Source organism: Diadema antillarum, unplaced genomic scaffold, assembly GCF_040938485.1.
Source record: "Diadema antillarum isolate AM-2024a unplaced genomic scaffold, OU_Dant_1.0 seq00001933_RagTag, whole genome shotgun sequence".
In the NCBI taxonomy this organism is placed as follows: Eukaryota; Metazoa; Echinodermata; class Echinoidea; order Diadematoida; family Diadematidae; genus Diadema; species Diadema antillarum.
Genome location: NW_027272595.1, coordinates 224270 through 248467, shown reverse-complemented (window position 1 = coordinate 248467; position 24198 = coordinate 224270). Strand labels below are relative to the sequence as shown.

The 24198-nt window shown below is 39.2% G+C and overlaps 2 protein-coding genes across 2 annotated transcripts in view; both read left to right on the top strand.

Moving 5' to 3' along the window:
• Window positions 1-1758: 1758 nt before the first annotated feature.
• On the top strand, window positions 1759-2166 carry LOC139713255 (histone H2B.1, sperm). The gene has a single exon (XM_071625000.1). The coding sequence runs from the start codon at window positions 1759-1761 to the stop codon at window positions 2164-2166; it is 408 nt and encodes a 135-aa protein (XP_071481101.1).
• Window positions 2167-4811: 2645 nt separating this feature from the next.
• Window positions 4812-24198, top strand: part of LOC139713256 (protein unc-79 homolog) — a 55141-nt gene continuing 35754 nt past the window's right edge. The window contains 18 exon segments of the mRNA XM_071625001.1: window positions 4812-4945; window positions 10369-10452; window positions 13437-13557; window positions 14400-14563; window positions 15066-15236; window positions 16080-16169; window positions 16577-16632; window positions 17011-17053; window positions 17056-17133; window positions 18799-18863; window positions 19491-19579; window positions 20306-20375; window positions 20953-21161; window positions 21499-21589; window positions 22163-22349; window positions 22610-22641; window positions 23120-23223; window positions 24094-24181. Of these exon segments, the coding sequence (XP_071481102.1) occupies window positions 10431-10452; window positions 13437-13557; window positions 14400-14563; window positions 15066-15236; window positions 16080-16169; window positions 16577-16632; window positions 17011-17053; window positions 17056-17133; window positions 18799-18863; window positions 19491-19579; window positions 20306-20375; window positions 20953-21161; window positions 21499-21589; window positions 22163-22349; window positions 22610-22641; window positions 23120-23223; window positions 24094-24181 (1680 nt within the window). The 5' untranslated portion in view covers window positions 4812-4945; window positions 10369-10430.

The following is a 24198-nucleotide window of genomic DNA, read 5'->3' as shown; positions in this document are numbered from 1 at the left end:
AAGAAATACGAGTGTAAAAAGGTAAATTTTCTCCTTAGCCCCGGACAAGAGATAGTACGGGACTAATTGGCGAGTGTAAAAGCTGAAAAAATTGGTACGGGACTAACGATAGTCCTGGGTCAGAGAAAGTCCGGGGTTAAGAAACACAAGTGTAAAAAGGGCTTTTGTGGCAGTGAATATGGGGAAGCGCAAGAGACGTTAGTCGAGTCGAGCTTGGGTCATACTGGCTTTTTATTTTTGTTTTATTTTGGTTGATTTAAAAATCATTCTTCTGTCGTATTTGGAGCTTTGGGAAGAAGTTTTCACTTTTTGTGTTCAAGCGGACCCTGCTCGCTAGCGCGCGGGGGGGGGGGGGGGAAGGAGGGGTTCGTTTGAACCCTTTCCCCCCCCCCCCCCCCCCCCCCCCTCGTTACGGGCCTGTTTATTGATCATCAAACTTCGCAGCCGAATGGCTGAATTGCAATGACTTTGTGTCAACGGCGTAGCCAGAATATACTAGTATACAAATGATGCACAGGATAGAATGTGTTAGTGAAGAGTATTGACAATGGTGCGACATGCACGAGGCGCAGCCGAGTGCATGTTTGCAACCGTTGTCAATACTCGAGAGTGAGCCGCACCTTCACTAACGCCACGAAATAATCCTGTGCATCATTTGTTTTATAAAATGGGTCGAAAACTGACAGCATTATTCACGTACCTTTGTGGGTCAATACCAGTCAGCTACATGTAGCACTCGCTCAAAAGTCATGTCCGAAGATGTTCGTCCCAAACATTTACGCACGTCGCACTCGGAAATCCCGCACATAAGTACTGTACGTACGTATAAGAGTATACGTACGCCACGTGTTATGCACAAGAAAGGCCGCCGGCTGTTGTGGCAGCCCGAACTAGAAGTTGTTTACAGGATTGACAGCGCGTATAGTAGCGCGTGACGCACTTGTAACTACTGATTGAGTGCGCACTGCTAGTGTAAACATTGTGACGTACGTCAGGCCCCGGCCGTGCATTTACTAAGAAATTAATGCACGCACACGTGACTCATTTCAGCGCTTCCATTTGGCTACATTCTTGAACCCATTTTATCATACTGAGTAATAGGGGAGGGCCGTGGGGCTGTGGATGGAAGGCTGGGCGTCTAGTGTCCCCTTCCTACAGTTTATTAGAGCTCTTTGAATTTTGATGTTGATAATGGTGTGTAACTTGGTCACGGGGTGCATGTTTTGTGCATGCTTTATCCACTTGAAATAGACCTCCTGTTTTAAATAATTTTTCTATAGCAGTATTTTGATGTAGATAGTTAAACAATTAAAACAAGGGTTTCATTTAATTAAATTTCTTATAACTTTAGAAGCGTTTTAAAACCAGCAGATTACCGTTAACCAAAGAGCCTATAGGGGCCTGTACTAGTAAGCATAATAATGTACCACCGGTGCGTGTCTTCTTACAGCTTGCTTGCTAGCTAGCTGTCAGGCGCAGCTCTTCATCGATTCGTCTTGTTCTGTAAACTCCGCCCATAATTTCCAGACCACGGAAGGGTGTCTTATCTAATTTGAATAATCCCGCGCTTTCCTACATGCTCCTCGATTGGCTACAAGTTGACAGTAGTGTCGTTCTGAAAATTGATTGGCTAGTCTGTGTGTAGACAACGTCAACCACGATCCCTCATTTGCATAATACTTTCATATAAATACTTGTGCTGTCGCGTTGTCGCGCCACATCTCATCATCACATCAGTATCATCACGTATTGTTCGCAATGCCTTCCCAGCGTTCACCCCAAAAGCGTAGCCCAACGAAGCGCAGCCCCCAGAAGGGTGGCAAAGGAGCCAAGCGTGGCAAGGCCTCCGGCCGTCGCCGAGCCGTTGTGAAGCGACGCCGCCGTCGCCGTGAATCATACGGCATCTACATCTACAAGGTGCTGAAGCAGGTTCATCCCGACACAGGCATTTCCAGTCGGGCCATGTCCATCATGAACAGCTTCGTGAACGACGTCTTCGAACGGCTGGCTGCTGAAGCGTCTCGCTTGGCGATGTACAATCGCAGAAGCACTCTGTCCAGTCGCGAGGTGCAAACGGCCGTTCGCCTTCTCCTTCCTGGAGAGCTGGCCAAGCACGCTGTTTCTGAGGGCACTAAGGCTGTCACAAAATACACAACTTCACGTTGATTGCCCAGATCACAAAGCCAACGGCTCTTTTCAGAGCCACCAAAGTATCAAAAAAGTGTCTGAAGATCTCTCATTTGATTCACTCATTTATTTTTTTTCCAGTTCAATTCAAACACCGTTAGATCTAACGTTAGAACTAAATCCATCAAAAAAGAAAGAACATAAAGCGGTAGACTCCTAACTAGTTAAACTTCACAAGTCCAACGAACAATATCCAAATCCCTCTTTAACAAGTCTAACGTTATCAGGTCCCAACAGAGCAAAATCACCAACGCAAACGTTAAGTAACTATAACGTGCTAACAAGCTAACGCTAGTTCTACATCTAACCCAAGGCATCTATGAAAAATAGAAAATCACCAAATTCGGAAAAGCGTAGTTAGAAACTAACACGTTAGTAAGTTAATTTAGGCCTCAATTTCAATACAAAACAATGTCAAACCTTCAACTCAAGGGTAGAACTCTAATGGGTATTAATACGGCTTTTAATACTTACAAACTCTGCGATGCGCGAGTCTACGCGCCGTAGATTCTTTAACGTTTATAATAGTGATCTAACAGAACATCTAACGTTAACGTTTAGAACACGTCTACACACTAAAGTTGAGTTTTTAGTCTAGATTCTAAATGCAAAATGTGTGCCTTTTGTAGAAATCTACTAGTACTACTAGATATCTAATGGATCTAGACCATTATGGTCTAGGTCTATTTGTTAGATCTATTGTATGATTGTTTATGTGCGTTGAGTGATAAAAAGCGCACATATTATGTTTCTGTAACATGTTTAGGGTCTATACAGGAGCTAAAAGTTTGGCCCTTTGGGCAAATTGAAAATGCATTTTCGTTTCAGTTTATACTAGAGGACGGTCTATATGTATATAGACGTACCTGGTATAGATAGGTAGGCCTAGGTATTGTGAATACGATTGGTTAGTCATTGGTCTCAAAGTCACCAAAAAATTACCAAAAAAATCACCTAATTTTGATTTAGTTACCAGGCTGAAATTTTGTCACCAAACGATTTAAAAAATGACCAAATTTCGCCCTTTTCGGTTACAGAAATTACATCTGGCGACGCTGTAAGAATGAAGTGCGCGGGGGGTGGGTTGGGTCTTTATATTACCCACTTCACCTATTGTCGTGGAGACGGGCAAAATATGGGGGGGGGGGGGGGGGAGGTGGGAGGGGCTGTCCCCTGGCACACGAGGCCACCTGCGAGGGAGCTTTTTACATTATTTTTTAGAATTGAAATTCAACGATCCGTTGCACAATTTAGTGGAACACTTGCAGTTTTTAAAATGAGAAAATAAGAACCTTTAAAAATAAAATGCAATGTTAATGAGTCTGCCACGAGGCGCTAGCACCTTCTGTACAGGCGCCTACAAGATATATATCAAATTTACTGAGGTCAAGAAACTAAGGGGAGGATCATGTTTTCCTTTCCCTCGTTAAAGCCAGGAAGCTTTTGCATTTTCATAATCAAAATTTAGCAATCTGGTGCACACTTTTGGGTGGATTTTTTAAAAATCTTAAAATCATTCTTTCTTGAACTTTTAAAAGCCTGTGTCCAGATACAAAATAGATTCTAGATGTCCACAATAAGCATCACTCTAGGGCCATTCTCATTGTGTAAAATAGAGGTCTAATGTTAATAAGTTCCCCACATTTCATGGTAACGTTTTTTTTTTCTCCTTAATTTGGCGTATAAAGGCACCCAAGCTAGGCCCTAGGCACCCAAGTTACATATCTAACACTACAGTTAGCTTGTCTTATGTTCTATCGATTGTTTATGCTTGATATCTGGTTTTACAGTATCGAGATTTGTTACTTTTGTATTTGTGTAATTGGCCAATGGCCAATTTCTAGAACAGCAGTCGCACAACGTTCGCTCCCTAGGCTAAACATCATCCAGATATTTGCCAGAGATTTTATCTTTCCTTGGTAATCCATATTCAGACTAGCCATATTTAGTATAAAGTAAAATAGAACAGAACTCAAGACAGAGTCAAACTTAAGCACCTGAAATCTTTAGTAGATATAGAATTAGCATCGTAGACACTATTGGCGTGCATGAGGAGGTTGGAGTTTTCATAGCGATCCGACATTGAAAATACCGAAGTACCAACATTACCAATATATATATATATTTTTTTTAATGCTGAACGTGAAAGTGTGCAACTGATAATGAATGTCTAACTTAGTTAATGTTAACAGTTAGGTAGGCCTGCGTAGTGCCACAACGCCATGCTGAACAATGGTTGCTGAAATCTTCAGTAGATCGAGACGTGGACGGGTGTACATGGTAAGAAGTACGTATATTGTTGTACTGTACTTTATAAGACGGGGCCCAGCACACACAACACACACATAGTACTAGTATACAGTACACACATACATACACACAACAACCCTCGCCTTCTTGTTCACCAGCATCTAGACTGTACACAACGTACTGTGTGTGTGTTAGCAGTGTCAGCTCCATGGAATATGCACACTACACGTACACAAACACACACTTTCAGTAGAGGGGAGAGGAGTCGAGACGATCACCGACGCGAGAGCGTACACCGCACACCGACCGACCGGCGGCACATACATCACACGTATCATCTACACTGCAGTACAGTACATTGTACGGCGAACAATCATCGGCTGTGTGGAGAGAATACGGTCACGATCTAGCTTGTAATATTTATTATTTGTTTGTAATTTTAAGGAGAGTGCAATCATACAATCCATGCTCCTGCGTTGCAACTGGGGATGAGCTGATATGGTGATACGTAAGTTCCAAAAACATGCCATTTGTGCCGTTTGTTGGTTTCTGTGCATCACAATTCACATTCGTACTATAAACTGCGACGGTCATCCCCATATAATTTTAGGGCCATATGCATGCGTATGGGGCTGCTGGCCGGCCGCAGTTACATTCGTACGGTCTTTCTCACAAAATTCAGTAACGTGTTAGAATCTAACCATGTTACTCAAAGGAATCTTAATCTTAGGATGTCTTTTCACTTACTGAGTATCGTGCCGTATTAACTAGACCGATAACATTACAGGCATACAGCAATACACTTGTCACTACAGGATACAGCAGGCACACAAGGGAAAGGTAGATCTGATGACTAATAAATGATATGAATATCTTTATTAATCGTGGAAGACTAAAATATAAGGAATCCCCGTAATCTATGATAATCATTCAATAATCGGTATGCATATTTTTTTTAATTACGTCAAAAACCCACCGAAATCCGTCCTTAAAATCAGGTCTGTAAGTGTCCGTATTGCTTCACTCATCTTCTGCGTGTTATTGAATGGCAATCACTCTCCTATACTACAACGTAGCTAGTCGGAGCGGAAGTGGATGAGCTAGTCGGAGCGGAAGTGACGTCAAATCATGAGAGCAGCATGTGCGGAAATACATGTACGTAGAAGACGACAAGCTTGACATAACACACGAAACGCACGGGCGTGCGTAAAATGCTACCACGGTACCTGGGGTTGAGCATTCGTGGTAGTTCATTGATTTTGTGAATCATCGCACAATCTACTCCGAAAAATTCAGCAATAAGGTTTGGATACCAACAAAACACCAAATTCAACTCAACCATCAGCAAAATACGATATAGGTGGGTGGTATTACTGTGAAAATCAAACAAAATAAAAGACTTTTTTGTGGTCTTGCTGTCAAAAGCGACAGTCGTTTACAACGTTTAAACACTAGTACATGTCAGACTGCTGTGCTTTGCACAGCGGTCTGGTCAGGCTAGTTCTACACCATGATGATGTAGGCATACGCAACTTAATGGCAATGTGTTATTGTTAATGTTTAAGACGTAGAAAAATAGACTCTACACAACTTGTCACACAAGGTAGACCAGGACCAGGGGCCTGTTTCACAAAGAATCTAAGTCAGTCTGAAGGGACTGTACAGTACTTACTGGTTGAGGTGGGGATTCAGTTATTCAGGTTTATAACATTCCTCCTCTTAAATATGAATTGAAAGAGCATGTAATTCTAAGAAGGATTCAATGTTTATTTGATGAAAATTGGTCTTCAAATGGCTGAGATATCCAAAAAAAGTGATAATTAAAAGGTGACAGGCCACGCCTTTTATTAGGATCTCTTTGTTTCACCTTGTTTTTGGATATCTCAGCCATTTCAAAACAGATTTTCATCAAATAAACTTTTGATACCCCGTAGAATTGCATGCTCTTTGACATCTCATACTATAGAGTGGTTTCTGAATATCTCGCAAAACGTTAAAAGCTGAATCCTCACCTCAACCAGCGGAACTGTACAGTCCCTTTAAAATTAAAAGTTGGCAATTGTGCACTTTATGGCCCTGTATTGTCGGTACCTTATTCCCTGTACGGCAGTGTGATATCCCATGAACCACCGCGCACCGAGCAGCTGGCGAGCTTCTCTTAAGTCTTGCTGTAGATCTATATGGTTATGGAACGCCATTTGATAAGTGATAAGGTCACTAAACCTAAAAAAGCCCACCTTACTGCGCTTCGAGCTGCGTAGCAGAAACGTTGAACACTGTGCGATCGTGATATCGCATGCCTTTGCTCTCCGCTGCAGGATTATCGAGCTTTAACGTTACATTTGTAATATTACATTGCAGAAAATTGCCATGATCAGGCGCAGACTTTGGAAAAGATCGCAGTAAGTTTGTGATACAACAGCTTTCATTTCTGAACATGTCTAGCCACAACAGTGGTAATACGTGAATATAAGGGTCTAGGGCAATTACCCCCTGGGCAATTACCCCGCACCCTTCCCCTGGCCCTAATCCTAATCCTAATCCTGAACCTAATCCTAATCCTGAACCTAATCCTATCCCTAACTCAAACTCCTAACCCTAACCCTAACCCTAACCCTAATCGTTACTCTAAGCTTACCACTAACCAGTATTTAGCCGGGGGGTAATTGCCCTCTCGGGGTAATTGCCTGGATACGGAATATAAATATATATGCCCCCGACATCCATCCTGACCTCATCACAAATTGTGCAAACCACCCACGTGGGCGAGGCTTATGTGCGTGTGACACACAACCCTGTTGCTGTAGGCCTACACAAGTGCGTGCTTCACGCGGCGTCTGGTCGGGGCCAATCGGGCAAATTAATACGTGCATTTATGGTTCTTGCATCGCAAGGCATGATGGGACGGAATTCTAGTACGCTAGCACAGCGACAATCGGAATACAGTGTAAACTCTCATCAATCTCACACTTAAGCTCAGCAAAGTATACTTGTACAAAGTGCATCAATATCAAATCACTTTCTCACATTCCAAATACAATAAAACTGTCTGAAAATGAGTTTGCAAATACTAAGTAAATCTCCGCCGAAAATATGAGTTGCATGCGTGGTTTACATGTATGTCGCACACCGATTGCCCTCCGTACCGTACGGAGGGCAATCGGTTAAGCAACGTACATGCACAATTGCCTAAAAGACATAGTGTGCCCCTAGTGCTAATCATGCACTTTATGGTCCTATATCATCGATCCCTCATTCCCTGTGTGCCAAGGTGATATCCCATGAACCATCACACACTGAGCAGCCGGCGAACTGCTCATGTTGTATGAAATGCTGTTTGACAAGTGATATTATGTCATTAAAGTCCTCGGCACTCTGCGATTTTGACACATCGAACCCTGCGAGCTGCGCGATATTGCCTGTCTTTGCTCTCTGCTGCAGCCTGTGAGGATTATCAAGCTTTACTTTTATAAATGTGTTTCATCGCAGAAAAGTGCCAAAGTGTGGTTAAGAAGTCTGCGCTACAGTTCAGTAGTTTAGCTTACATTTTTGAGCATCCTACTCCTCGCATGGTCCATGCTCCTAGCTAACCACATTAGATATGCAAATACGGTAATTTAACGTCTCCTTCATCCATCAATCGCTACCGCAACTCGTGCAAACCACCCGTCATAGGCAGGAGAGGCTTGTGTGTGTGTGTGTGTATCACAGTGGTGTGTATGTGTGTGTATGTCTGTAGTGGCTGCTGTGCCCATAAATCGGTAACTGTGCAAACAGTAACAGACAGACTGGTGCATCAGTATAGATTTTCGTAATGCGGACTGCAGTTTTTTTTTTTTTATGTTCATTATTTCACAGAATGATTTCGCCAAGGACAGTGGACATACAGTGTGTATGCCCTCTGCAATACCATGGTAGCTTTAATATTAGTAATCCCCTGCATGAGATATAACGCAGTATGCATTCATTTAAAATCATGAATGAAGGACGAAAGTTTACAACTGTTGAGTTGCGTTTTCTGCCTTTCCATGCCATGCATGCACACAGCTGCACAGCACCCCTGTTTACATGTACTTCTCTGCTCGATCACACCGTGCAGGGAGAAGGGCGAGAGCAATGGTGTGGTGCATCGAAAGTGCTTTCATTTTAATCAGAGACTCCAACCCAAAGTACCTTCTGATCTGGAGATTCTCCCGCCTGAAACGCCTAGCAAACGGGAGACTGAAAGTTGATGTGTGCGAAGCGCGAAATTCCCACGGTTCTAGATGCTCTCTGGTGCTATCTAAGGCTTGTTTTTTTCAACGTACGATAGAAACATGTAAGAAATCCTTTCAAACGGGAGACAAAGAGCCAGGGCGGGAGGAATTAAATCTCAAACGGGAGAACGGGAGATTTTGCAAAAATGGGTTTTCGGCGGGAGATCTCCCGTCGAAAACGGGAGAGTTGGAGTCTCTGTTTAATAGGCACACACACGCTAGGTATCGACATTGGTTATATGCACACACATCTAAAGTGAGATCACACACACCTGCACACATTACGGGAACACATGCTGTCAACCCGCAGTGCCTGTGTACTCGAATTTGCAGGTAAATCTTGCACTGATAATAGATAGGGCTGTAAAGTGCATGATTGCCCTACTATTTTCCCTGTTTAATCTTATTAGCCTTTTACCATCCACTTCAAATTGTCATGTACAGAATAATTCCTTTGTTATTTATTTTATCTTGTATTACATGTGTCAATGGCTACATGAAAAAGGTCTCCAAAATCTTCATTTTCTTTTCATTAGAAAGTTTAGCAAAATTGAAAACACACAGCATACCATTGGCTTCTTTGTGAAACTGGCCATTAAGTTGCACCAATAAAGGCTCATTTTGATTTTGAAATTGCAGACTAAATTGCGATGAAATTTCGCTTTTATTTGCACAGTTTGGTCTTTTAGAATTAGAAGAACAACAAATATAAAAATAAAATACCGGTACAGTCTTCTTTTAATCTTAAGATGTTGCACTCGTTCCGGACTGCTATTTATAGTTTCTACCACTAGCCTACAATTCTACTTCTAGTGTTCAATGTAAATCTTTGCTTTCATCTTTTGTGTAGAGGAGCGACTCTAAAAGTCATAGTATACAAATAGTGAATGGTCACGAGTGCGATGGTACAAGATTTTGCACGAGGTGAAAGATGAGGCGCACTATTCAACTCGGCTTCGCCTCATTGAATAGAGCGCCTCTATCTTTCACCAAGTTCAAAATCTTGTTCCATTGCACGAGTAAAAACCGTACACTATTCGTTTTATTCAACACCTCGAACGTCAACAGATGTGGTCCAAACAGATTCGTGAATTCAGCACAGAAATAGCAACCTTTTCCGTGAAAGACGAATGAGTAGCCGCACAGTCACAGTCATCGTGTACGTACCTATGCGAAGCTGATTGGTTGAAGTGGTTTACAAAAATGAGTGACAAAAGTACGCGCTTGTAAGTGCGCTTGTATTTGTTGAGTGTGCGCTGCAATTGTGATATCAGAGCTGTGCGATGGAACAAAAACTTGGGGGTCAATCGTGAGTTTAACATGGGAGTCAATGGAAATGGGTGTCATCAGCCATGTGCTATCTATTTTTTCTCAAACAAAATTGCACGGCTGACAGCCACAGTGTTCGATGGAACTTTTAACTAAATGTTACATGATGGGCAGTCGACCAATTGGATAGCTATATTCTAATTAGGTGTTGTATAAATTTCATCATCGTTGTAAGGAATAGGGGTGTAGGGAGGAGATTAGATTGTTCTGTCATGATTTGCATACAATGTATTTCTGATGAATTGTTTGTTGCAACACTACATACAGGGTAATTTGTGGATATGATTGTAACACTTGACAGCTGTAGACATGAGTAACACAGTCCCTTTTTGACTTGCCTTAACAGTTTTCCTGATGTGGAATGTGTCATGATGTCACATGTGGTATTTTCACTGATCTGATGTCAACATGTCCACCAAGGCAGAGCAGTGTAAGTAAATGTCTAGTTGAATTTGGAATAGTGTATGCCTTTTATATATTGCACTGAACCCATGACATTTTCTCCTGCAACAATTGCTCGCATGAAATATCTGCACACTAAGCCAAACATAAAACTTACCCACAAACAAAACCTAACCCTAATCCTCACATCAAACTAAACCTAAAACCCTATCCCAGCCATCACCCTGACCCCAAATCCTTGGAGAAAATAAGACCGGAGCAATTGTCGCAGGAGCAAATGTTGTGTCACCCCAGCCACATGCGTGCAGTTGCATCCATAGCCTTGCATATTGTGGCTGGATTCAGCTGCACACGTACTGTTATGACTGTATCCATGGCTCGAGAGGCTGGATACAGCCACTTCACATCTGAAATATTTTGTCTTACTTTCATATTTTGTTATGATATCAGTCATAACACATTGTAATCCTGAGTGATGACCTGATGGTCATAATTTCCCTGGATACATACTAAACATGATCAAGGAGTTTTATGCGGTTGTACGGAGAGAATAATAAGTGTGCAACTTTTAGCATCCGGCCTTTTCTTTTAGCATTTAAGGCATGGTTCCCAGTGTGTTTTTGCCCAGCGGTGCATTTACACACAGTATCATACTATTTCTTCATCACTAACCATTTCTTTTGGCCTCTGCCACATCCAGGAACATTTGAGGTTTAATTTTAACAAGTACTTTTTTGAAGTTGGCAACTGGGCATCAACAATTTCCTGGTAATGTCTGCATTTGTCCTTTTGGGCTCTCAGCATCATCATCATGGTGGATTTTTGTATTCATGTCTTGGAGAGTGAAGAATTCATTATCTCTTTCCTGGTGCATAATTGTATTTTCATAGCACACAGAGTGTCCCTTCCGTGATTAGCAAAATGAAGCATTATTTTGAGAAGTGCTATATCTTGCAGCCCTTTTGCTGTACTCGGATCTAAACTTGCATGTGTGAGTTTCATGTCATCTGCAGAGATTTGAGGGTGATGTTGCACGCTTCCTTTTCCACTCTCTTTCAACTTCACCGACAGTGCCTTGAAAGTCTTGTTAGAGAAAGTTCTTCTGCTAGATAGATGACGATGTAGACATTTCGGGAAGCCAGAAAACGGCACTGCATTGCAAAGCAAATACTGGTACTGTAGGATGCATTGTTGACTTACACTTGTATGCTGAGTGGCATTCTCCCTTCTTGTTCCGTGCACTGGCGCAGAATTGGGGCAGCGATACATCCAACTCACAGTTCTCAATGTTTTTAAATTCAGTTTGCTGGCTGGCAAAAGTTTGAAAAAACGGAGAGCCCGTATTTGATTTGCTTATTGGTATTTACACTGTTGCTGTAGTTAATGAACTCTTGCAGTTCCTCCTCTGCTAGGAGATTGAATCTGGATTGATCTTCATTTTCAATCATACTGTCTCCGTGACTGGAGGCAGCAATGTTTGTTTATATTTTGGGGTTGACCGATCTCCTTCATTTTTTTCCATGCACAAAATTACACGTAAAATTGTATGCATCGTCTTTGGTGTGCGATACTCTTTCATTTAAACATGAAAACCTAACCTGTCTTCTCGCAAAGCAAAAATGTCGTGTTTGGAGAAGAAGCTATACTGTACTCATGTTGTACAGAGTTAATCAGGTTGAGCTGGATGTGATATCATCTCATACATTAAAATCCATGCTTCTGACATGTTAGTGGTATGTTTCGAAAATATCACAAGCAATTTTTTTTTCCCTATTTGGTAAAACAGTTTGAAACTAAGTCCCCGACTCGAGTATACTTGGGCAAGTGTGGGAAATGCATGTTTTAGCAAAATCAGCCCGTCCTCAATGGGTTTATGACTTTAAAGCTAAAATGACACTAATTAAGCATAAAATTGACATGCGCGAGACAACAGTTTCCATTGTCCAGCCCAAGAGGCGTCATTGTCTTTAATAACGTTCACATTGCAGATCTAAAGCTCGCTGATATCACTTAGGTAGTAGCAAATCAGAACAGACACAAAGTGTCACTTAAACCTATCAATATTTGGGGCCTATACATAAGCTCTTTTACCGGTAATCAGAGGGCCAGTTCACATTTCAGAGTATTTTGCAACTTTGCTGTACTGATGATAAGTATACAATATTTATGGTTATCTACTTTCTGCAATTTTTACAGGCAAAGGCATTATCCACCTCCTGCCATAGGTTTTACCTAGTGGAAGCCTGACATGAATGGCACATGATAATTTCGTCCTGAGTGTAGTATTGAAGAATATGTGAAATACCTGTGTCCCTAACATATTTCATAGAATCTGATTGGAGAGGATTGTTTGGGAAATGAAGCGGCAGAAAGGCATTTAAGTGTTGAAGATGTGAAATGCATTTTCTTCTAGTCAACCATACAGTGGACAAAGCAGCGATGAAGTGGGAACAAATAGATAAAAGTTTGATAATCAATTTCATAGCAAAGTTGGTGGAGTTTTTTTCATGATGAAATGGAACATTGGGCAACTCAAATTTAGTAAACTGTGAAAAGTTGATGTAAAATCAATAAAATTGCCATTCTTAAACTCTCAACTTATTGATAAATCTAATTGCTAATATGTATTTCTGTATGTTATTCAGCGGGAATGGATGAACCTACAATTGTATCTACTGTACCAAACTGTTCATACATTCCATGTCTTTTATTTAATCAATAAGTTTTGACTAAAACTCATGTCACATGATTGTAAACTCTAAATGAAGCATGCACATGCTTTCTGGTTAAATACAGACAAACAAAATGTAGCCAAACACCGTAAAAATTGTGCATCCATATTTAGTCAATCCTTTTTATATGCTCCAATTGCCATTCATCACATGCTAGTGTGTGCTTCTATTTCCCAGGTCGTAAGTGTACTGTATGTATTTAAACCTTCTCAGACAAGTCAATTTATGATCTACTAATGCCCTAAATTTTATGTACTTTTATTCACATTGCGTTTACTAGTCGCTGCCAAAATCCGGAATGTAAAAGATTACCAAAGCAGGATCCTGTTTAATATCGCACCCCTGCCAACAGGCATCGACATTGCCAACACACTCAAGTACTTCATTCACACGCTAAGAAGGTACTGTGATTTAAAGAACTGAATTTTTGTCTCTCTGCATTTCAGGGTACTGGATGAAGGGAGGAATAAAATGCGTCCTGCTAGGCAGTACATGCAGTTTTACTGTAATAGAATAGCTGCTTTATGATTGCAAAATATGTATGCTTGTTTATGGAGAACCCCTGGGTTTGTTTCAATCATATTAGGCCTAGGTATGCTGCATGAGTCCAATAGCACAATGCTGAGTTGATTACCCTATTGATTTAACAAAACCCGCTGCTGTGACAAAGGTGGAAAAAATGGTGCCCCCTGGTTGTTTAAATACATTATCTCATCAATGCAGTTTTCCTCTTTTTTTTTTTTGAATCATACTTTGAAGATTTTATGACTTATTCATGTAAGAGATATGCTGATTTTAGTTCATGCTGAATTTATTTCAGGCATGCTCTACCTTAGATCTGATTTCAAATACCTTGCAAGCTTGCGATTAAAAAAAAAAAAAAAATTTTCCTGGTAACCTTTTACATATATTGGTACAAATATTCAATAACTATCATTTTGCCGTAATATGTCATGCCTGTGGTAGACATACAGTACATCATGAAGCACATACATGTATGTAATCACATTTTGTTTCAATACATTAAGCTATCCAATTTAGATTTAGACACGATCTGTTGGAACTGTATATTGGTGCCTGTATGCTCTGTATATCTACAAATTGTACTAACTAAATTTTGTCAGATTTTATTTTTAGTGGAAAAATTTTATTTTTGTATGATGTTTTTGGTTTATTTTCGGTTGACATGATCACCCTTGTTTTTTTGTTTTTTTAATCTGCTTGGTTGAACATGAAATGATAGCATTCTAAAAGGTGCTCCAGGTGATGTTGATGAAAAGTTGAGCTCCACTCGGAAGCGAGTCAACCATCGTCTCCCCCATCTCCCAAGCCTTGACTATCTCAGTCTATATGAGACACTGGTTGGACTGATAGATGTTGTGCCGCTTGTACAGTATGGCCAATTTGGTGAGTAGAGAAGAATGAAAAGCATTTTGACAGTTTCAAATTCCAATGGGTGAATCTTAGGACCTCATACAAAATTACAATTACGTACTCATCAGAATTATTAGTTAACTCCATCAAAAGCAAAATTGATTCTGTTAGCTCTAGAGCTCATTTTTTGTCAAACTTGTAAAGCCGACTGCAGGTATGCTATTAGCCTGTTTTTGTATTTTTTTTTTATTTAATGGTTCATTTACTTTATGTAGTAATGAATTTAGTGTTGACTCTGAAGGATAACACACTTACAGGAACATTACAACATCAGAAACAGCCTTTGTGTTTGCTAACACACTTGTTAAGCTGCATGGTAATTTTAAAGCAAAGAACAAAAAAGAAAAACACAAACACAAAATAAAGCCTTAGCTGTACAGTATACTACCGTACCTACACTGTATGTGTAGTGAAGATTGTACAATGACTATAATGTGTAGCTATTCTGATATCAAATGTATGTTTGATCTTGCAGCGTTTGGGCAGGCCATTTTGCAGCTGTTTGGTTGCATCCTGTGGTTTCTGGAGCCCGAGACAATTGACACCATTCCACACACAGTGGCCTCCACCTTGGCTGTGTTCCCTTCATCTCTGCAGAAAGAGACTGTGGACCTCCTGTGTACCACACTTCTCCCCATTTGCCTCAGTAAGCATTCATTTTGTCTTATGCCTGGACGCACCCCCAAGTTTTTGAAAGGTCATTCTTATTTATGTATTGCCTGCATGCAGACTGAGGAGAAATAGTTGAACATTTCTGCACTGTTATATCTTTTGTATTTGAGCATGATTTTATTTGTTTTTAATGTATTTTTTTTAAAAGAAAAACTTATGTTTTAGATTCATGGCCGGTATGGGTTTTTACTTTGTCTTCATGTGTTATCTGTTTTTTTTTTTCATATACTTCCTTTTGAAATTTGGTTAAAGATATGCTGCAATGGGAGCAAGACATTGATAATTGTTCAAAACCAAATAAGAAGTTGACATCTCACTTACCTATCTCCAATCAAAAATTGAAAGTCTAATCATATCTGTGATTCAGAACTTTTTGAAGTTCATCATATGTGTTTCTTACAGTGTTGTGAATATATCTACTGTGTTGAAATATCAAACATGCAACATGCATGCTTGGCTGCATTTGAACTTCAAAATCAACTATCCCCATGGTGTTTATCTTGTGGCCAACTATCATACTTAACATCTGTGTAAGGTTTTTGATTTTTTTTTGTGAGTTAAGTTTCTTTTTAATCAGTATAATACAAAGGTGATGAAGCAAAAATGTGCAAGCAATTTTGGGCATTTTACATTGAGTGTGTAATGCTCGCCAGTTCCATACAAATGTTTGTGCTCATGGTTAGAAAAGTTGATCGCACAATCAGCATTCGTTGGTTACAGTCAGCTTTCTTAATTGAGATTATGTTCATTTTTTTTAGTATTTAGTTTTTAAATTTCATGCAAACTAACAATTGCAATGCCATTGTCTTTGTTGCAGCTGAAGTGATGGGATGGGAGGGAGAAACATACGCATCAATGTCCATGTCAGCTGTAATCATGCTAGTCCTGCAGCATTGCAAGAACAAAGGTAAGACTTGCCCACATGGTTTCCCACAGTCAATTTTTCAAAGCTGCACTGTGTTTTTAAATTCAATGTACTTTCACATTGCCATGGGTCTGTGCATGTGTTTGTGCTCTTGTTTTTGCCATAATTAAGCCTCCCCCCCCACAAAAAAAAACCCAAACACAACAACAACAAACAAACAATGAAAACAAAGAACCAGCACGGAGTCCATCCTAACCCACAAGAAACTAATAGAGTAATAGGAAGGCAGAAAAAGGGTAAAAAAGGTAAGAATAACAAGTAAATATGCATACAGTGAATGATCATGCCATCACCTTACATGTACATACATGTAACTTGCATGATTGATTTTAACCAATATTATTTCATGCACTTTCCTTATGGTTTTTGCAATGGTTGTTTCTCCCTAGCTCATCATGCATTGCTGGTGGAATGTGTCATGACCTACAAGACAGAAGTGTTCAAGGTAAATCTTTATAAATTGCCCATATGTTCATGTTATGTCTAAATCATGCAATAATCTTTTTTGAATAAAAATTTTCTCTTTACTTCCTTTTAACAAGGCAAAATTAGTTTGAAGTAAAAACTTTTTTAGAGACATAATAGATAGCAATGACAATTTTAGAAAGCTGTGTAATATTCAAATCTGCCTAAATTAGTATTATCAAATGAATTTGAAGTATCACTGAGAATCTGTGGTGTTTCTTTGAATGGAGCTTGATATATCATAAGTTCAATTGTAATGTGTATTTCTTGCAGAGTTAATCATCAAGTCTGAATGTATGTGATATGAATAAGCACTGTTTTTTTTTTTTTTTTTTTTTTTTTTTTTTTGTTCTCATAGGACATTTTGTGCACTGTGGCCTTTGGCCCCTCAGGGGCTCGTGGGCAGCAGCCAATCTCCTCTTCCACTACTGGCCCACACTTGTGCCCTCCAGTAATGACAACCGAGAATTCACCTATGCCTGTAAGTAGTGCTACTTCCTGGATCTCCTTTACACTAGAAGAACACCGTGATATGATATCACCTTTATGAAGGTGATAACTTCCACTCTTAGAAAGCTGGCTCTTCGATTTGATTTGTTCTCTGTGTGTTAATCCTTTACAATTAAATCCATTTTCAACGATTTCATTAAATCATCATCATTCATCTTGATTCAATTCACCGAGCATTGTATATTGTTCACTTCGTGTGAGACATTCAATATGATGTTCATATTCTTTGAAAGATTTGACAGAGAGTTTTAGTATCTCTGAATTAAAGGTAGTAATATACGCTTGCAGATTACATTAGCTTATATTTTTGACAAGTTAATACTTAAGATACACTCAGCAAAAAAAGAAAGTAAACACTTTTTTCAGTTAATATTTTTCATAGAAGATGTAGATAAAAATCAATGTGTCATATACCATATCAAAGATTATTTAATTGGCTATCAACCTGGTAGGTTTATACAAAGGGAAATTTTATGCGTGAGTGAACACATTCGTTTTTGTCCTCCAAAGCAGAAAAGTGAAAATTGCAGAATTGGACATATTGAAATTCATTTGCAAATGCCCTCCAAGATAGCAGTGATAACAAAAGACCAATTTAAACGCAATGAGAGACATGAGTGAAACAGCAGAAATAAGTTTCCATTCTGTTGTTCCCTTTATATTCAAAACAAAAACATAGTGGGGAAACTGAAGGTGGAACATAAGCATTTTCCATCAATTCAAACTTTAAATGACATAGGGAGTTAGCCGCAAAGGTGATAAAATTGACAGAATTTCTTCATCTTACCTTTTAATTAAGGAATTTAAGAATGCACGAGACATATTCAAGATCCAAATATTATTTCACATTTTCTGAATTTGGAATAATGTTTCAAATTTAACTTTCTTTGTTACCATAATATTTTTCTTATGTCTTTTGACTGCGGATTTGACAGAAGATTCTTCATTTTCCTCCATTTTTTTTTGCCTTTCTTTATCTTTGGAGGGTTACAGAGACATTATTGAGATCATAGCTTGATTTTTGCAAATTAATTTGCATTTCTATTGTGTTAAATTTGTCTTTTGTTCTCATTATTATATGGAAGAACAAATACGCTTGAATAACAACTTGTCCATTCTGCAATTTTTACTTTTGTGCCTTGGAAGAGAAAAACGAATGTGTTCACTCATGGGTAAAGTTAACTTTTTCATTGACCTACTAGGTTGATAGCTAATTAAATTACCTTTAACATGGTATATAAAGCACCATTTTTAGCCAGATAGTCTATGAGAAAGATAAACTTGAAAAAGTGTTTACTTTCTTTTTTTGCTGAGTGTAGATTGAAGTACACAAATTTACTTTAATACTTGCTAGCTAGAGTTTCTGAGCCAGACCTAGTGTGTAATGCTGCATCCTTGTCCTTATGGTACTACCATGAACTTATATAGTTACATGTGTCTGTTGTAAATCTGTCATTGCATTCCTGATCAGAATGTAGGGATGCTACAATGTGAAATATGATATTCATCCTGTTAGTTGTGAGTTGTTTCTCAGCATTTGGATGGCATCGTGTTGGTTGGCAGCGCTTCTGTGACGAGGTAAAATGTCACTCTAGGTTTTTTATTGTACTATCCTTTCATTTGAACCGTCTCATAGGTTGGAAACCCATTCTATGTCAAAGGTCAAACTGCCTGACTCCAGTCAACAACGCAGCAGTCAAGGTATATTTAAGTAGAGGGATCATCACAGTGCCTTACAGTGGTATCACATCACAGTGGCAAATGACACATTTGGTCACATCTTCAGGTCATGTCCTTACATGGTTATATTCAAATCTTGCCTAGTAATCACAATGGAAAGACAATCAGGCAGCTTATACAAGTGTACTTCATAATGACAGCATAAATCTTGTCTATAATGTCATGATGTTAATTGTAATGATGCTGATGATAGTGATAATGATGATCTAGTGATTCCGGAATTAGTTATGATAACCATGGTGTAATTCAGTGAAAATTTGATTTAAGACATTTCCAAGGCTGTATCAAAAGTTGCAACCAGAAAAGAAAAATGCAGATTAGGTTTACACATCAAATATTGAATATGCAGAACAAGTGAATCACTTGCACTGAAACATGATAATGCAGCATAACACAGCACAGAGCAATTGTTGATAATTTTCCACACAAATAGGATATAGTCATCAAAATAAGATGTTGAATAAGTGGGCTGAAAGATAAGGAAACATTTGAAGCAATGATTATAGGAACAGGAATGTAATTTTATGTGTGTGTTCATATATATAATGTACACACACAGAAATAGATATTTTTTTAAAATTCTTTTAGATGTGCATGGATCCATCTATTGCTGGGCAGCACAGCAAGCATCCTCCTCCCCTGTACCTGTGTTCAGTGTGCAGCGAGTATGTGAGCAGGTGAGGAACTGTGTATCTGCTAACTCTTTGTGTATTTACGTCAGTTTTCCTTGTATGTATTACTGGATTCCCCATCAGAGTGCCCAAGGCCACAAACTTGAGAAATCTTTCAAAATCTTCCCTTCTTGAACCAGAAGTTATAGAGCTATTAAGTTAATGCTGTGAGTAAGAACATCTAGTACTGTTGTTTATAGTTGCTCATGGTGGATCCAAGGGTGTCCCCCTCAAGGCCTTGTGGGATTGGGAACCAGTTTGGCCTGTGGACCCCAGAGCTACCAAATTTGGAAATCTATATATAATGAAAAAAGTATTCCATAAAACCAGAAATGCTCCGAGCTGATACATCAGTGAGTGTACTTTCAAGTTTGTTAATGGCAGGTCCAGGGGTGGCCCTCTAGGTGCTAGGACCAAAATTTGGGACAGTTTCAGATCTTTTGTAAAAGGCATGGTTAGATTTACTACAACTTAGCAGGTATTATCGCTAGTGTGATAAAATGTACAAATGGACATCATGCCCCCCCCCCCCCCCCCCCCCCCCCCCCCCCCCCCCCCCCCCCCCCCCGTGGCGGTGGCCCCCACTGTACTCTATCAAAGTCAGTTTAAACAGAGCCTGCAGTTTCATGTGAATGATGATTACAAACTGTTTTATCTTTAGTGATCTTCAGTAAACTTTCAAAATCTCAAGCATTATCAGAAAAATGTGTAAAATGTTTCTTCCTTGTGCAGGGAACTCACAAAACCACTTCAGAATGTTCTTACACCGCTGGAAAATGTGTCCAAAACTTGCGAGAACAAGGTAAAAATCTAAAACTAAAGACTTATTGAGCTTACACTTTTAGTCATAAGCATGTTGATAGGACATTGAATTTAGGGAAAACAAATGTTAATGTTTCAACATCTTGTAGACTTACCAGGACTCCCAGACAAATGATTGCATATATAAAAAAAAAAGATAACTTAATCAATGAATAATATTAAACAAAATGTAGACCCCAAAAAATCTACTAGGCTTTGCAATCAAAAGTGAAAGGTTGCTTGTAAACAACATGAAAGTGAACAACAGAGATTATTTAAATCATGTTGCAGATTGATCAATAAGATGCCTTTCTCATGTCCCGTGGTAAACACTACATGATGCATATGGCCTATAATCATCTTGGTTGATCATCATCATCTTTCCAGACCTAAAAATGTGCACTTGTTTGATAAGTCATAATTGATGCACTACAGATTCAGCACAAATACTCAATTTTTCTGTTGTAAATTGTGGTAGGCATAATTGTCTATATTCCTGTAGTGAGTCAGATAATGCTAATTTGTCCATCAGATAAGGAATGAACTGTGCCTCATTTATTGCTCTTGTCACTTGGTAGAACTGTGCTGCCTCTGACAAGACTGCACTGTACACCTGCTTTGCATCGGAGTGCACCGGCCAGCATGGCAACAAGCCGGTGCGCTACTGCCTCTGCTGCCACCATGCCATGCATCCCAGAGACAGTGACCATGTGGTCCAAGAATTCCCCACTGACCCTTGGTCATGTGACAAGGAGACCCAGATTGTGCTGGTTGAGGCCATCATAAGGTTTGTATTGGTCCAGAATAGAAAGCATGAACAGTTTACATCAAATTTGCAGGAGCTTTTTCCTCATTTTTTGTTAAGAAAACCTGTAGTTTTGCATGATCTATTTGCAATTAAATTTGAATGCAAGAATATAATATTGGATGTCATGATATACTTCGTGATTTCGATACTCTGTCATTTTCATGTAGTGGTGTTAAAAGTTATTTACTCTTGTGACAATAAACCAATTTTTTTCTTTAGTATGTAAATTTTAACCATTACTTAAACCCAAACTGATATGTGGATGAGACGAATCAATTTGCCTGTGGTATCTAACATAATTTCTCTTCACCTACAGCTTGCTGAAAGAGGCCCATGTGGTGGAGAAAGACCCTCTCATGGCTGCGGCAGAAGTTGATGAACCAGAATCAGCAGATGAATTCTCACAGGTATTGATTCGCTGTTGACCACGGTGATGAACAGCTAAAAGAGTTCTGACGTTGTTTGACCATCATTTTGCTCATAGATGAGAAACTTAGATTGAATTTGTGAAGGATATTTGTTGCCTAGTTCCTGTCAACTCCTTGTGTCAATGTGATTCTTTTTAAATATTGCCCAAGCAGTTTGTCCTTTGCAACTGAACAATTTCTTTGAAGACTGTCAGTGACCTCATCTGGGAAATGTGTGTCTTTACAAGTACCAGTTAACCCAGGCTGTGCAGTGGCTTTGATTTATGTATAGGTTTGAATGGAAAACAACTACCCACCTACTTTAAAACTAGAATAATGCAACAACCCAAGTAATGATAATGAAAGCTAAACTAGTAAGGTAGTACTTGGTGAAGTGCTTTTAGGGCTTGTTTGCCCCTCTACCTCTATGTTTTTATTCAGATTCCTTTGGCTTAAGGTAGTACTAGTTATCTGACATTATGCTAAAAAATTATAGTGGGGAGTCAACAATTCAACATGTTCCTTGCCTTCGTCCTTATCTACATGTCATTGTCCTTTTACTGTTGATGACAGGCACCACGAGAGAATGACATGTCTGAGCTAGACTCCACGGAGGAGGATTCACGGCTGCTGAGTCGATATGGGCTCTGGCTGCTTATTGAAAAGTGCACTCCAAACGACCGAACTCCCAACGAGATTGTTGGGAGACTGCTGAGCATGTTGTTCCAGTGGTACGGCTTTACTGCCACCCTCACTCAAGGTGAGAAACAACTATTCACACATATGATTGACACATTCTACTGGCTTGTATGTCACATCTTAAAGAGAATAGATTGGTTAGGTTGTGTGCATCTTGGCAGTACTAGAGTAAATCATGTGGCGCACTGCACTGTTCATCACAAGAACATTGTAAAATTAGGAGGATAGGTGAAAAATAATCCAACTCTAACTTGAGTCTACAATTTGTAATATATCACAGAATTACCTTCATTGTCTACTTTTTCCTGTTTCTTCCTGCAGAGAGCATCGCCTTGGAAGGCCTGAAGAAGGAGGTAAGTGTTAGCAGTTATGTTTTTCAGTTAGAAGCAGTGTTATAAAGCCATACAAGCTGGTCTTCATTGCCAGTTGGATGTGTATTTTGCTTATCAGAAATTCTCTCTTCTATCTCTAAATATTGTTTTTGGAAAATTATTATTCTATTTTGATTGTATAAAAAGAATCATTGCTGCATGAAAGATGAAAATATACAAAGAAAAACATTTTTACAGAGGAGCATTTTGTTTTGTTGTTTCTTCTGCTTGTTTCAAATTTCCTTGAAAGGACTTGATGTAGTGAGATTATATAAGGAGTATCTTACTTTTTTTTTTTTACTGTTTGTGTGTATTTACTTTGAATTTCTTAGCATAGTGATTTAAACTTTCCTTCCATCAGTGATTATTTTCTCCACACCTGAAGAGCCTGTGACATCCCCTTTGAAATAATAGATTGTCAATTTTGATGACCCTGTTCTGCTCAATATTTGTATTGCAGTATGTCACCAACTGGCTTTTGAAGCTTCTCAACACAAACTTTGGGGTGTTTGTCTCCTGCCTCATGCCCACTCCAGCTGATTATGGGAAAGTTGGAGGACACTGGTAAGTCGGTATGACAAAAATTCAGCCCGATAGGAAAGAGTTTTATACTGTAAAACAAGGAATGTTCGCGTGCATTTTAATTTCGCGAATGTTGCGAGCGGCAACATTTTGATTCGCAAAATTAAAATGCACGCGAAAGTTCTTGCCTACACACTCTGCATTGGATGCCAGTTGCAAGTCGCGAAAATTTCAAACTGCAAGAAAGGCTGTCGGCTCCATTTCGGGAAATGTTCATGCCGCGAATATATCATATTTTACAGTAATATAGAGTGTGAAATGTACTGTAGAAGCTCATCACCCTGCAGAATGAGCATTGTAAGACTTGATGCATTTGTGGCAACTGCGTGAAAATATAAACAATATTTATTTTATGAGTTTAGGATAATCCCTATCATCCCTGGTGGGAAAAACAAAACAAAAAAGCAACTAAACGTGGATATCATGTGATGATTATAAGAGTTGGTTGATGTGTATTATTCTACTCTTTATGTGACATGCCATAGAACTCTTCACATTTGTTCATGGGTTCTCAGTAGGGATTTATTCGAATCTCTAGGGAATGGTGAATCATGTCACTGTTAATACATTTCATAGTAACTGCAACATTTGTTGTGAGGTGTTGACTTTGAGAATAGAGGTATCATTTGGCCTTTCTGAAGTTGTTCCTTATTAAACAATCTAAACAACATGTACAACTCGGGCTATCAGACGTTGCAGTGCAGTGTCAGATTTCTTAGAAACATCTCTTGTGCATTTTAAAGTTTTTATTTGAATTTTCCAGACAAAAAGCATTCTTTCTTTGAACATACATGAAGCTGTTGAGGTATTACAATCATTCATCAAATTACGTGCATGGTTTCTATGATGCAGGGATACACTGTGCAGTCGCATTACTGAACTTCAAGATGGACTGAAGAAGGTCTTTGCTCTGACGCCATACAACACTATAACCTTTGAAGTAAGTACTGACTGTGT